The sequence below is a fragment of the Palaemon carinicauda genome, chromosome 30, assembly GCF_036898095.1.
Source record: "Palaemon carinicauda isolate YSFRI2023 chromosome 30, ASM3689809v2, whole genome shotgun sequence".
NCBI lineage: Eukaryota > Metazoa > Arthropoda > Malacostraca > Decapoda > Palaemonidae > Palaemon > Palaemon carinicauda.
In genome coordinates, this window is record NC_090754.1 from 27743278 (window position 1) to 27755777 (window position 12500).

The 12500-nt window shown below is 37.2% G+C and overlaps 2 protein-coding genes across 2 annotated transcripts in view; one reads left to right on the plus strand and one right to left on the minus strand.

The window, feature by feature from the left end:
• The window catches only part of LOC137623436 (uncharacterized), an 18813-nt gene that overhangs the window by 243 nt on the left and 6070 nt on the right, over positions 1–12500 (plus strand). The window contains exons 2-12 of the mRNA XM_068354271.1: positions 229–381; positions 573–752; positions 1449–1634; positions 1773–1938; positions 2594–2796; positions 6183–6498; positions 6623–6790; positions 8201–8256; positions 8429–8490; positions 11419–11567; positions 11789–11902. Of these exons, the coding sequence (XP_068210372.1) occupies positions 229–381; positions 573–752; positions 1449–1634; positions 1773–1938; positions 2594–2796; positions 6183–6498; positions 6623–6790; positions 8201–8256; positions 8429–8490; positions 11419–11567; positions 11789–11902 (1753 nt within the window). The remainder of the gene's footprint in view (positions 1–228; positions 382–572; positions 753–1448; positions 1635–1772; positions 1939–2593; positions 2797–6182; positions 6499–6622; positions 6791–8200; positions 8257–8428; positions 8491–11418; positions 11568–11788; positions 11903–12500) is intronic.
• On the minus strand, positions 9190–12400 carry LOC137622952 (digestive cysteine proteinase 2-like). The gene is made up of 6 exons (XM_068353538.1): positions 12253–12400; positions 11755–11907; positions 11372–11551; positions 10419–10604; positions 10071–10236; positions 9190–9410 (listed from the first exon to the last, which is right to left on the minus strand). Exons 1-6 carry the CDS (start codon positions 12364–12366, stop codon positions 9205–9207), a joined length of 1005 nt encoding a protein of 334 aa, XP_068209639.1. The 5' UTR covers positions 12367–12400; the 3' UTR covers positions 9190–9204.

Sequence of the window (12500 nt, forward strand, 5' to 3'; positions counted from 1 at the left end):
ATACAAAATTTGTACCATCATCAAAATATACATTAATACTATTTTTTTTTTCATAGTAGATATGAATATGTTCCTTCAGGGAAAATATTTCCCTTCTTTCTTGTTTTTACCATGTTTTCAGAACTTTTTTTAGTAATTTTTAGTAAACTCTCATGTAGACTACAAGTGATGCCTAACAATAATAAAAGGAATAATATAAAGCTTGTTCAATTAAATCTCTTCCTTCAGTTGACCCATGGAAAAGCTTACTCCAATGCCAAGGAGGAGTTGTACAGGAAGACCATTTTCGAGAACAACCTTAAATTCGTCGAGGAACACAATGCTCGCTTCCACAAGGGTGAAGTCACCTTCAACGTCGCCATGAACAAGTTTGCAGACATGGTAAGAGAGAGAGAGAGAGAGAGAGAGAGAGAGAGAGAGAGAGAGAGAGAGAGAGATTACATCTTGACAATATGTAGTAGTATTATGGATATCTTAATTATTCTGAATAAATTCAATTCCAGGAAAAACATTATAATAACTTCCCCTCCTGACCTGCACTAATGTCCCCAATTACTTCCCTACTTAACCAGACCACAGACGAGTTTGTAGCTCAGATGACTGGACTGACTAAGCTGGAAGACAGTGTCGGCCAAGTGTTCGTTCAATTCACTGACGCCCCAAGAGCTGCCGACGTTGACTGGAGGTCAAAGGGAGCCGTTACTCCCGTCAAGGATCAGGGACAGTGTGGATCCTGTTGGGCCTTCTCAACCGTAAGTTTTTAGTGATTTCTTTTCTGATTATCTATTCTCAGTCACACTTATTTTCCTCCATTTCTAGACGTTTCTTAGATATTTCATGAGTTTGTCAACTCCCAAGAAGTGTTATAAGTGACTAAACCTTTAATATAATTCAGACATATGATATATTGCAGTTAAATGATGCAGTTTCTGAAATAATACTAAGATAGATTGAACATTTATTTCATGAAGTTTAAAACGGAAAGAGTAACCTGGAAAGTTTGATTCTAAACCAAATTCAGTATGAATTTTGAAGAAAGAAATGAAAAACAATCAACGTTTTTCAAATTATAGTTATTTTTGGTTGCTATGTTATATATAACTTTTTGCTTATTTTATCATTATTCTTATTTGTTTGGTAACTGCAAGTAATGGTAAGGAATAACTAATGTTTGTTATTAAGTATCGGTATTCAACAATGATATGTTAGAAAAATTACCCCCACATCTCATCTAATACACTTGTCAATATTCTAAAGAGCTGAAATTTTTTTTTTATCATTGCAATATGATCTTTATAATATTTGACTTCTAGGAAAATCATGAAACTTTCCAAATATTACTGATTTAGCAATAATTCAGACAATGATTATGAATGTCTTTGTATTTGGATAACTTCAGTTGGTAAATTATTTCATGTTATCCATAATATGTCATAATCTCTCAACAGACCGGAGCCCTTGAAGGAGCTCACTTCATCAAGACAGGAAGTCTGCCCAGCCTTTCTGAACAGCAGTTGGTTGATTGCTCTAAAGAAAACAGCGGTTGCAATGGAGGAGTTGTGCAATGGGCCTACGACTATCTCAAGTCCTGCGGAGGAAGCGATAGCGAGTCTTCCTACCCTTACGAGGCTATTGTAAGTCTCTGGCTGGAACAATTTTACCATAGTCTTCCCTTGTACCTGGTGAAATGACGACACTGAATACCAAGAAATATAAACTTTAATGAAGGAGTTTAAAGTCAAATTATTATTATGGTCACTTAATCTTATCAGGACAATGTATGCCGTTTCGACTCATCAAGTGTAGCTGCCACAGTGAGAGGTTATACAAACATTCCTTACGCTGATGAACAGACCCAGGCAGCTGCTGTCCACGACAAAGGTCCAGTCAGTGTGTGCGTTGATGCTGGACACTTGTCCTTCCAGTTGTACAGCTCAGGTGAGACTCTTTCTGTATCTCCTCTCCCTATGCAATTTTTCTTCATTCATATACTCATTTCCTGGGTAGAACTAACTAATATATTATGGATATCTTATAGAAGAAGCCTTGGTTTTAAGATATAACACTTTCTAATTTTTTAAAAATTGTGTAATTGAGGGAAATTACACCAATAGATAAATATGGGGTACATTATAAACTCCAGATGGCAAAGTGATAATTCCATGAATAGCCTAATATTGTCAAGTATGTTGCGAAGGTTTGATGAAAATCTATTAAAGGTTAGATACTAGCTATTATTGAGAGCAGGAATATTGAGGAAAGTAACTGAATACTAAGACGACTATGATCTTATTAGTAAGATTTTCATTCTCTATTCATAAAGTTTAGCTTACGGAACTCTTAGTGGAACCAGCATATAAACAATTTTGATTCATACTATCTTTTACGGGATCCTCAATTTTGCAGGTCCTTGTGTACTTTTGTTGTAACTATCTAAATATTGTCATTTACATTTTTTCTTTTCAATAGAATGTATTATGAAACCTTTAAAATAGTTGTTTTGATTTTGAGGCGACTTTGTTCTGGAAATGAGCAAAGAAAACAGTACTTTTAAAGCTGACATAGCTTAAGAAATCTGTGTATCCTCTTCCAGGTGTCTACTATGAACCAAAATGCAACCCTCAAGGCATCAACCACGCTGTGTTGGCCGTTGGCTACGGAACTGAAGGAAGTTCTGACTACTGGATCATCAAGAACTCTTGGGGCACAGGCTGGGGTGAGTCTGGATACATGAAGCTCACCAGGAACAAGGACAACCACTGCGGTGTTGCCACTCAATCTTGCTACCCAACAGTCTAAGAATTCTTCGACAAATGATGTCACGCATCGAAAAGATTTTGAAAAGATTTACAGCTTAACTGAAAAAAAACTTTTCTAAACTATGTATATTTCACTATTGTCGTCAATAAACTAGAATTTAATCAATTATTTCATTCTTTTTCATCCTTGTCTTCAAGCAGAATATTAGTCTTATTGTAAAAGGGTTTTAGGCTTTATCTCAATGCCATTTCTAATGCAACTGAAGTAATCAAAATACCTCATTAAAGTTGATAGCGCAATGTCCCAATTGTGATGAACAAATCGGATTTTCCATTGTAGAGCCTAATTTGCGTTCTCAAAGTCCGTTCTGTCAATAAGAAGTAAGAGACAATGGACGAAAGAATCAAGAAGTAAAGACATTGACTAATTAGTATATATTAAATAATTTCATGAAATAAACCACAAATTCAATGTTGGTTTGCTGTTGTTTACTCTGAACCACTAGGCAACCATAAAAAGGTTGTTTGTTATTGAACAGAAGAAATCCCTAACTATTAGAGTCTGGGGTGATTCTGCATACATGAAACAGCTGATCAAGAACCAAAACAACCATTGTGTTGTTGCTACTGAGCATTGCTACTGAACAATCTAAGAATTCTGCAATTGCCTGAATTCCAATGATGACACAATAAGAGATGCTGATATCAATTATGACTGAAAGTGCAATTACTTAGCTGCTGTTTCTCATAATGTTGATGCAATGACGATACTTGAAGAGTTTTGAACGTTTCTTGAAAGTAAGTAAAATAAACCAACAGGTAGAGTTAGATACAGGAATTCCTGGCACCCATTTCTCAAAGGAAATGCACCCTGTCACACCCCACTTGCACCAAGAGTTGTTGTATTTAGCCCCACCCACCACCTCTGCCATCTCTCCCTCCAGCATCTGTTGGATTACTCACCTCGTAGTAAGGGTGTTACACAGTATATTTCCTCAGAACAAAGTGCGCCAGGATTCCTGTGTCGAACTGTACATATTGTTATTCCGTTTTTCAATATTCCAACATAGGAATTAGGAATATAAAATTTAAAACTACATCCAGATATCTTTTCTAGAATATATTATTCGTGTTTGTTTTCTATATTGTCTATGTATTCTTGTAACTCGGTAAACTTCTCTGGATGGGATTGTAATAAACCATACTCGAATACCTTCCAGTACATGTTTTGCTGGTCATGTCTTCAGAGGGAAAATTGATGTTTGTTGAAATGGGCCTCAGCTATTCGCGTTTGAGAGGAAAACAATATTCATATTTAAGAGGAGTTATGCAGTGGCTCTAGAGAGGGTTGGTGGACGTTGGCTCTTTCAAAGGGATAGGCTGGATCTCTTTTCCTATGCATTGCTAGGTTCTTATATATTAACTCGATTCACTCTAGAAATTTCTAATAAATCATTCTCCTGGCGGGGGATGGGCGGGGGGGGGGGGGGGGGGGGGGCATGGCTCTAGCAGTGTAAGGTTGTCAACTTAGTAATTAGAAGAAAGGCTACTAACGCTGATTGCAAGGCCACTCTCTCTCTCAGCAAACTCTACCCACCTCCACTCGCAGCATTAAAAAAAAAAGAATAAATCTTAGTCTAGAGTTTTCATGTCTCTTCCAACCACGTGGAAACATAATGCAATCCTTAGTGTGTGTGTCATACAGGATGCCTTTTAACAAGTTTACATAAGGCTTCGTAACAAAACTACGAAAAATCAAAATTTATTTCTTTAACATAATGTAGATTTATATATAATGAAGATGCAATTGAAGGAATGATGAGTCTTATGTAATTTATATATATTACATAATGCTACATGAGTGGAACTCACCTTATGACCTGGCTATACATCTCTTAAATACACAAATAAAATAGGTGCATAAAATATTCTACTTTCATGAAGACCAGCTTCGTAAGAATATATATATATATATATATATATATATATATATATATATATATATATATATATATATATATATATATATATATATGATAAATTTTGCACATTTAGACGTGTTTTTCATATTCAAATAAGCCATATATATTTTTGATACATTAATGTCTGGATTCTCTTAACGACCTCGGGATCAGAGCCCCAGGCGAAATCACACAAAGACAAGAGCTTGTGTCCGGCCGGGAATCGAACCCTGGTCGGCAAGCCAGTATAAACAGTGACTAAACCACTTGGCCAAGTGGTTTAGTCACTGTTTATACAGGCTTGCCGACCAGGGTTCGATTCCCGGCCGGACACAAGCTCTTGTCTTTGTGTGATTTCGCCTGGGGCTCTGATCCCGAGGTCGTTAAGAGAATCCAGACATTAATGTATCAAAAATATATATGGCTTATTTGGATATATATATATATATATATATATATATATATATATATATATATATATATATATATATATATATATATATATATATATATATATATATATATATATATATATACATTAATCCCTCACCTATCGTGGTTAATGGGGACCAGAAGCGACCGCGATAGGTGAAAAACCGAAAAGTAGGTTCCCTCCCTATTTTCGAAATACGTACATTTTTTTGGGTACATGTTCATGTATATATAATAAAAATAAGTGTATATTAATCCAATAAATGCCTATGTTATCATTAGAACATTAAAGAATCATGTAAATAAATATTGATAATATAAATTATATACTGTACATAAAATAAAGTACTGTACTGAATAAATACTGTAATATTAATACAGTATTTAATACATTACATATACTGTATGTACATTTACATTTATACATAAATAATATAAATAGGGTGTAAGTGTATATGTACATACATATGTAGATATAAATAGTGTACGTGTATATACTATAGATATGTTTTTAGAACTCTTTTATTTTTATAACAAGATACGTAACTCACCTCTAACAATGACGATGATCTTGATAAATGATGATGATCTTGATAAATGACGATGAAACACCTGTGCAGTATGATGGAGGTGAAGAAGATGAAGATGATTGCAGAGCCCGTGCAATGTTGCAGAGCTGTTGCAGGTTGTCCAAGGGAAGGCCACGTTCTTCAGCTTCGTCGTCGTCGCCAATATCGGCTGCCTCTTCTTCTTCCTGACTCGCTGATCTTTTCATTTCGACAAGGTCCTCGTTGGTTAGGGGCTCCGAGTGGCACTCGATCAGTGAGTTGACGTCTTCCGTCGTCATGTCAGAGAAACATTCCTTGGCTACTAACCGTGCCAGTCTCACAGCCTTATCTACGGCGTAGTGATGAACTTCGTCTGGGGTAAAGCCCTCATAGTCATGAACAACGTCTGGCCACAAATTTCTCCAACTTGCATTCAATATTTGCTGTTTCATCTCATTAAGAGCTTTCTGAATGTTGGCCAGGCGCGTTGCAATGTTGTATTCCCGCCAATATCTCTTGAGGCTGAAGTCCTCGTCATCTTCATCGATGAAGGAGATGAGGCCCTCTATCATGGACCTCGTGTAGAGGGCCTTGAAGGCCCGAATGACCTCCTGATCCATTGGTTGTATGAGGGAAGTGGTGTTGGGGGTCAGGAACTCCACTTGGACTCCGTCATAATGCATATCCATTGCATGTCCGCCTGCACAGTCCATCAAGAGGAGGACCTCAAAGGGCACCCCATTCTCCGTGAGGTACAGCTTCACCTGCGGGATAAAGCAGTTCACGAACCAGTCGAGTGTGAGGGCTTTAGTTATCCATGTCTTTTCATTACTCATCCAGTAGACGGGCAGCAAGGCTTTGTTTTTTTTTCAAAGCCCGAGGATTCATGGATTTGTAAATTAAGCCGTGCTTGAGCATGAAGCCCGCGGCATTCCCGCACATGAGGAGAGTGACGTGATCTTTGTTGGCCTTGAACCCTGGTTTCTTTACTTCGTCCTTGTAAAGGAACGTCCGGGACGGCATCCTCTTCCAGAAGAGGCCAGTCTCATCCATATTGAACACCTGCTCCGGGAGATAGCCACCTTCTTTAGTTAATTTCGGGAACTCATCCTCGACGTAACGGAGAGCTGCCTCTTGGTCTGAGGATGCAGCCTCCCCATACAAAGGAATGCTGCGAAGGCCAAACCTCCTCTTGAATTTCTCAAACCAGCCCTTGCTGGCAACAAACCCACGTTTTTCTCGTGGGGCAGGATCATCATCTTTGTGGTCATCATCACCTCCGTCGTCTTCGTTAGATTTTCCTTCAGGAACTAGGCTATCATACAGGGTTTTGGCTTTCGTTCGAATCAAGATGGTATCGGGACTAACCTTCTTTTTCCGACAGTCTAATATCCACATTGATAATGCATTCTCCATTTGCACAATCGTCTTATTACGAGGAGTTACAACTTGGTTAGTGTCCTTGGAGAACGTTATTGAGGCAGTTTTACGTATTTTCATTTCATCTTTTTTTATGTAGCGCACCGCCGATTCATTCACTCCGTAAATGCGGGCAACAGACGCATAGCTACTGCCTGCCTTAAGCATGTCCAATAATTTTACTTTCTCGTTCACCTTCATCATTTTTCTCTTCTTCTTGGGTTCACTAGAGGATGTAGAGGGTAGAGGACGTTTAGGAGCCATTTTCAAGGGCGTCACAAACACTTTTTTACACTAAAAAGCACAAGAAAACAGCTAAAAGTTCCACGTGGTAAGACTAAGCAACACAAGCGAAGCGAGAGAGAACAATGAATGCGGTCTCCCTTCGCGGGGCGCACGGCAGGTAAAAATGCTGGGTAAAGCGTCTCGGCGGCTTGGCCAATCAGCTTGCGAGATTCTGGAGCCGAGATGGCCAGCGAATAAGAGAGGTGGATTTTGAGTTGCGCGCCATCTCCGTGTTGATACCTGATGTTCTGCTGTACTCTCTGCCTTCTGCTAGTGCGTAACTCTCGCACCATTTATTTCTAATTTTTGATGAATATTTTTGAAAATCCGCGATGCACTGAGACCGCAAAACTTAAGCCGCAAAATGGCGAGGTATTATATTTATGTATATATAAGCAATCATCACTGTACATATGCAAGGGTGATTGCTACAAAATTACTAATGAGATATCAAGTTGGAGATGGAAAAAAAATCGATTTTAATGAAAAAAGAGTTAAGATGTACAGTAGTTTTACGAGCAAGGGGAATACCTTAGGCTCATTACAACAAACATCTATTTTCCCTCTGATGATATGAGCAGCAAATCATGTACTGGAAGATACTTGGGTATGGTGAGATACGACCCCATCTTGAGAAATTTACCGAGTTACAAGAAAATATTGAAAAATATAGAAAATAAAAACGAATAATATATATCAGAAAATTTATTTGTATGTAGTTCTGAATTCTATATTCCATAATCATATTCTAGAATAAAGAAAAAAGTGGAATACTGATGTGTACATTTCGACACAGGAATCCCGGCAAAATTTGCTCTGAGGAAATACACTGTGAAACACCCTTACTCCGCGGTGAGTAACCAAACAGATGCTGTAGGGAGAAATGGCAGAGGTGGTGGGTGGGACTAAATACGAGAACTCTCCGTGCAGTAGGAGTGTGACAGGGTGCATTTCCTTCGAAAAATGGGTGCCAGGAATTCCTGGGTCTAACTTTACCTGAGGGTTTATTTCACTTACTTTCAAGAAACGTTCAAAACTCTTCAAGTACGTTTACAGTCATTGCATCACCATTATGAGCAACAGCAGGTAAGTAATTGCACTTTCAGTCATAATTGATATCAGCATCTCTGATTGTGTCATCATTGGAATTCAGGCAATTGCAGAATTCTTAGATGTTTCAGTAGCAATGCTCAGTGGCAACAACACAATGGTTGTTTTGGTTCTTGATCAGCTGTTTCATGTATTCAGAATCACCCCAGACTCTTATTGTTAGGGATTCCTTCTGTTCAATAACAAACAGCCTTTTGATGGTTGCCTTTTGGTTCAGAGTAAACAACAGCAAACCAACATTGAATTGGAGTTTATTTCATGATATTATTTGATATCTACTAATTAGTCAATGCCTTTACTTCTTTCGTCCATAGTCTCTTACTTCTAATTAACAGAACATACTTTGAGAACGGAAATTAGATTCTACGATGGAAAATTTAGATTTGCTCATTACTTTAGAATATTTTCAATAGGGATATTGGATTATTGGCTTCGAGAAGTGTGTTAAGGTATTTTCATTTCTTCCATTTATTACATAAGAGATTAAGATAAAGCTTGAAACCCTTATACAATAAGATTGTAATATTCTACTTGAACATAAGGACGAAAAAAAAAAAAAATAACTGATTAAATTCTAATTTATTGGCGGCAATAGTGAAATATACATAGTTTAGAAATGTTCAGTTTTCAGTTAAGCTGTGAAGCTTTTCAAAATCTTTTCTATGAGAGGCATCACATTTTGTAGAATTCTTAGACTGTTGGGTAGCAAGACTGAGTGGCAACACCGCAGTGGTTGCTCTTGTTCCTGGTGAGCTTCATGTATCCAGACTCACCCCAGCCGCTGCCCCAAGAGTTCTTGATGATCCAGTAGTCAGAACTTCCCTCAGTTCCGTAGCCAACGGCCAACACAGCGTGGTTGATGCCTTGAGGGTTGCATTTTGGTTCATAGTAGACACCTGGAAGAGGATACATAGATTTCTTAAGCTATGTCAGTTTTAAAAGTACTGTTTTCTTTGCTCATTTCCAGAACGAAGTCGCCTCAAAATCAAAACAACAATTATGAGGGTTTCAGAATAAATCCTATTGGAAAAAAATGTAAATGACACTTTAGATATTCATGCGAATTACAACAAAAGCACACCAGGACCAGCAAGACTAAAGATTTGGTAAAAAGGAGTATGAATCAAAATTATTTATTTGCTGGTTCCACTAAGAATTCCGTTAGTTAAACTTTCTGCAGAGAGAATTAAAATCTTACCAAAGGATCAGCGTCGTCTTAGTATTCAGTTACTTTCCTTATTATTTCTCCTCTCATTCATAGTTAACATCTGACCTCCAACAGATTCTTATCAAACCTCCGCAACATACTTAACAACATTAGGCCATTCATGGATTAATCACTTTGTCATCTAGAGTTTATAATTTACCCCAGATTTATCTATTGGTGTAATTTCCCTCAATTACACAATTCTTAAAAAACCAGAAAGTGTTATATCTTAATACCAAGGCTTCATCTATAAGATATTCATAATATACTAATTAGTTCTATAAAGGAAAGAAGTATATGAATGAAGAAATAGTACATAGACAGAGAGGAGATACAAAATGAGTCTCACCTGAGCTGTACAACTGGAAGGACAAGTGTCCAGCATCAACGCACACACTGACTGGACCTGCGTCATGGACAGCAGATGCCTGAGTCTGTTCATCAGCGTAAGGAATGTCGATGTATCCTGACACTGTGGCTGCAACGGCTGATGAATCGAAGCGGCATACATTGTCCTGACAAGAAATAATAATGATATTAATAATAATAATAATAATAATAATAATAATAATAATAATAATAGTAGGCTACATGGTTGAAATTCATATTTAGGGTCATTCACTGTATTCAGTGTCAAAGCTACATTTCATGAGGAATTTGAAGGGAAAACAAAGAATGTTTTTAGTAAGAGACTCACAACAGCCTCGTAAGGGTAGGAAGACTCGCTATCGCTTCCTCCGCAGGACTTGAGATAGTCGTAGGCCCATTGCACAACTCCTCCATTGCAACCGCTGTTTTCTTTAGAGCAATCAACCAGCTGCTGTTCAGAGAGGCTGGGCAGACTTCCTGTCTTGATGAAGTGAGCTCCTTCAAGGGCTCCGGTCTGTGGAGAGATTAAGATATATTATGGAAAACAAGAACTGATTTGCTTACTGAAGCTATCAAAATACAAAGATATATTCATAATCATTGTCTGAATTATAATCCCCATTTAAAAGTTTCATAATTTTCCTAGAAATCATATATTAATTACATTATGTTATAAGGATGAAAATAAATTTCATGCTCCCTAGAATATCCACAGGCGAATTATGAGAGGAAACGGAGAAATAATATAAAATTTTTTTGGTAACTACTAATGTTAATTTAGATCATTCATATCTTTTTTTTTTCTTTTTTTTTTTTGGGGGGGGGGGGGTGGTAGGTGAGGGTTGGGGCATTATACTAATATATCATCGTATCTTACAGATACTTGATCACAAAAATAAGATATTCCTTATCACTACTTGCTGGTACTATGCATATAAGAAAAAGTATAAAATAAGCGAGAACTTAGATACCTAATCGTTCTTAAATGTTCATAGCAACCAACAATAACAATAATTTGCAAACGTTGATTGTTATTCAATAGTTTCTTTAAAATTCCTACTGTATTTTATCTAGAACTAAAATATCTATGACACTCTTTCAGTCTTGCACTTTATAGAGTAAACATTCAGTCTAAAGTAGTATTTTTAGAAAAATATATTTAAGGTTTAATTACTTATAATACTTCTTGTGGCTTCACAAAATCATAAAAATGTCTAAAAATGAAGGAAAATATGAGTGAGTGTGAATAGAAAATCAGAAAAAAAATCTTTATAAACTTACGGTTGAGAAAGCCCAACAGGATCCACACTGTCCCTGATCCTTGACAGGAGTGACGGCTCCCTTCGACCTCCAGTCAACGTCGGCAGCTCTTGGGGCGTCAGGGAAGTGAGCGAACACTTGGTTGACTCTGTCCTCCAGCTTAGTCAGTCCAGTCATCTGAGCTACAAACTCGTCTGTGGTCTGGTTAAGGAAGGAAGTAATTGGGGACATTAGTGCAGGCAAGGTGGGGACATAATTATAATGTTTCCTCTTGAATACAATTTATTCAGGATAATTAAGATATCCAAAATAATACTACATATTGTCAAGATATAATCTCTCTCTCTCTCTCTCTCTCTCTCTCTCTCTCTCTCTCTCTCTCTCTCTCTCTCTCTCTCTCTTACCATGTCTGCAAACTTATTCATGGCGACGTTGAAGGTGACTTCACCCTTGTGGAAGCGAGCATTGTGTTCCTCGACGAATCTAAGGTTGTTCTCGAAAATGGTCTTCCTGTAGAGCTCCTCCTTGGCATTGGAGTAAGCTTTTCCATGGGTCAGCTGAAGGTAGAGATTTAGTTAAACGATTTCTATATTATTCCTTTTATCAATATTAGACATCACTTGTAGCCTTCATGAGAGTTTATTGAACATTAATTCAGTTCTACGATCGTGGAGAAAGTTATGAAAAATAAAATCTAAATAATTTCCTCAAGAAAAATATCTATAAAAAGTATTGAAAATAAAAAAATATAAAATATGTATAAAATGTATATTTTAGTGATGGTAATTCATGTATGCATCCATGGTATCCAAGTTTGAATAGAATTTTATAAGAAAAAGAATTATTCAGTGAATTAATGAGCCATTACACTACATCAATCCAATCGTCTATGAAATGCTAACCTTGAAGCTGTCCCAGGATTCGCTTGCGGCAGCGATGGCCAGACCACAGAGGAACAGCACGAACTTCATCTGCAAATTTTCGATGAATACGATAAAGCTGGATCGATTAATCATATCAATCGTAACTTGCAAAAAATAACAAATAAAAACTTCTATTAAGCCCCAACCTGTGTTTGGGAATGGTTACCTCCTCAATGTGAACTTTAGAACTTCCAGAAAATATACATGATTCATAGTCATCTTATTTA

Coding starts and splice junctions, on each gene's coding strand:
- LOC137622952 (XM_068353538.1), bottom strand. CDS start 12,366: ATGATTAATCGATCCAGCTTTATCGTATTCATCGAAAATTTGCAGATG. Junction 11,552..11,754: donor TGAATAAGTTTGCAGACATG/GTAAGAGAGAGA, acceptor TTCCTTAACCAG/ACCACAGACGAGTTTGTAGC. Junction 9,411..10,070: donor CTTCCAGTTGTACAGCTCAG/GTGAGACTCATT, acceptor ATCCTCTTCCAG/GTGTCTACTATGAACCAAAA.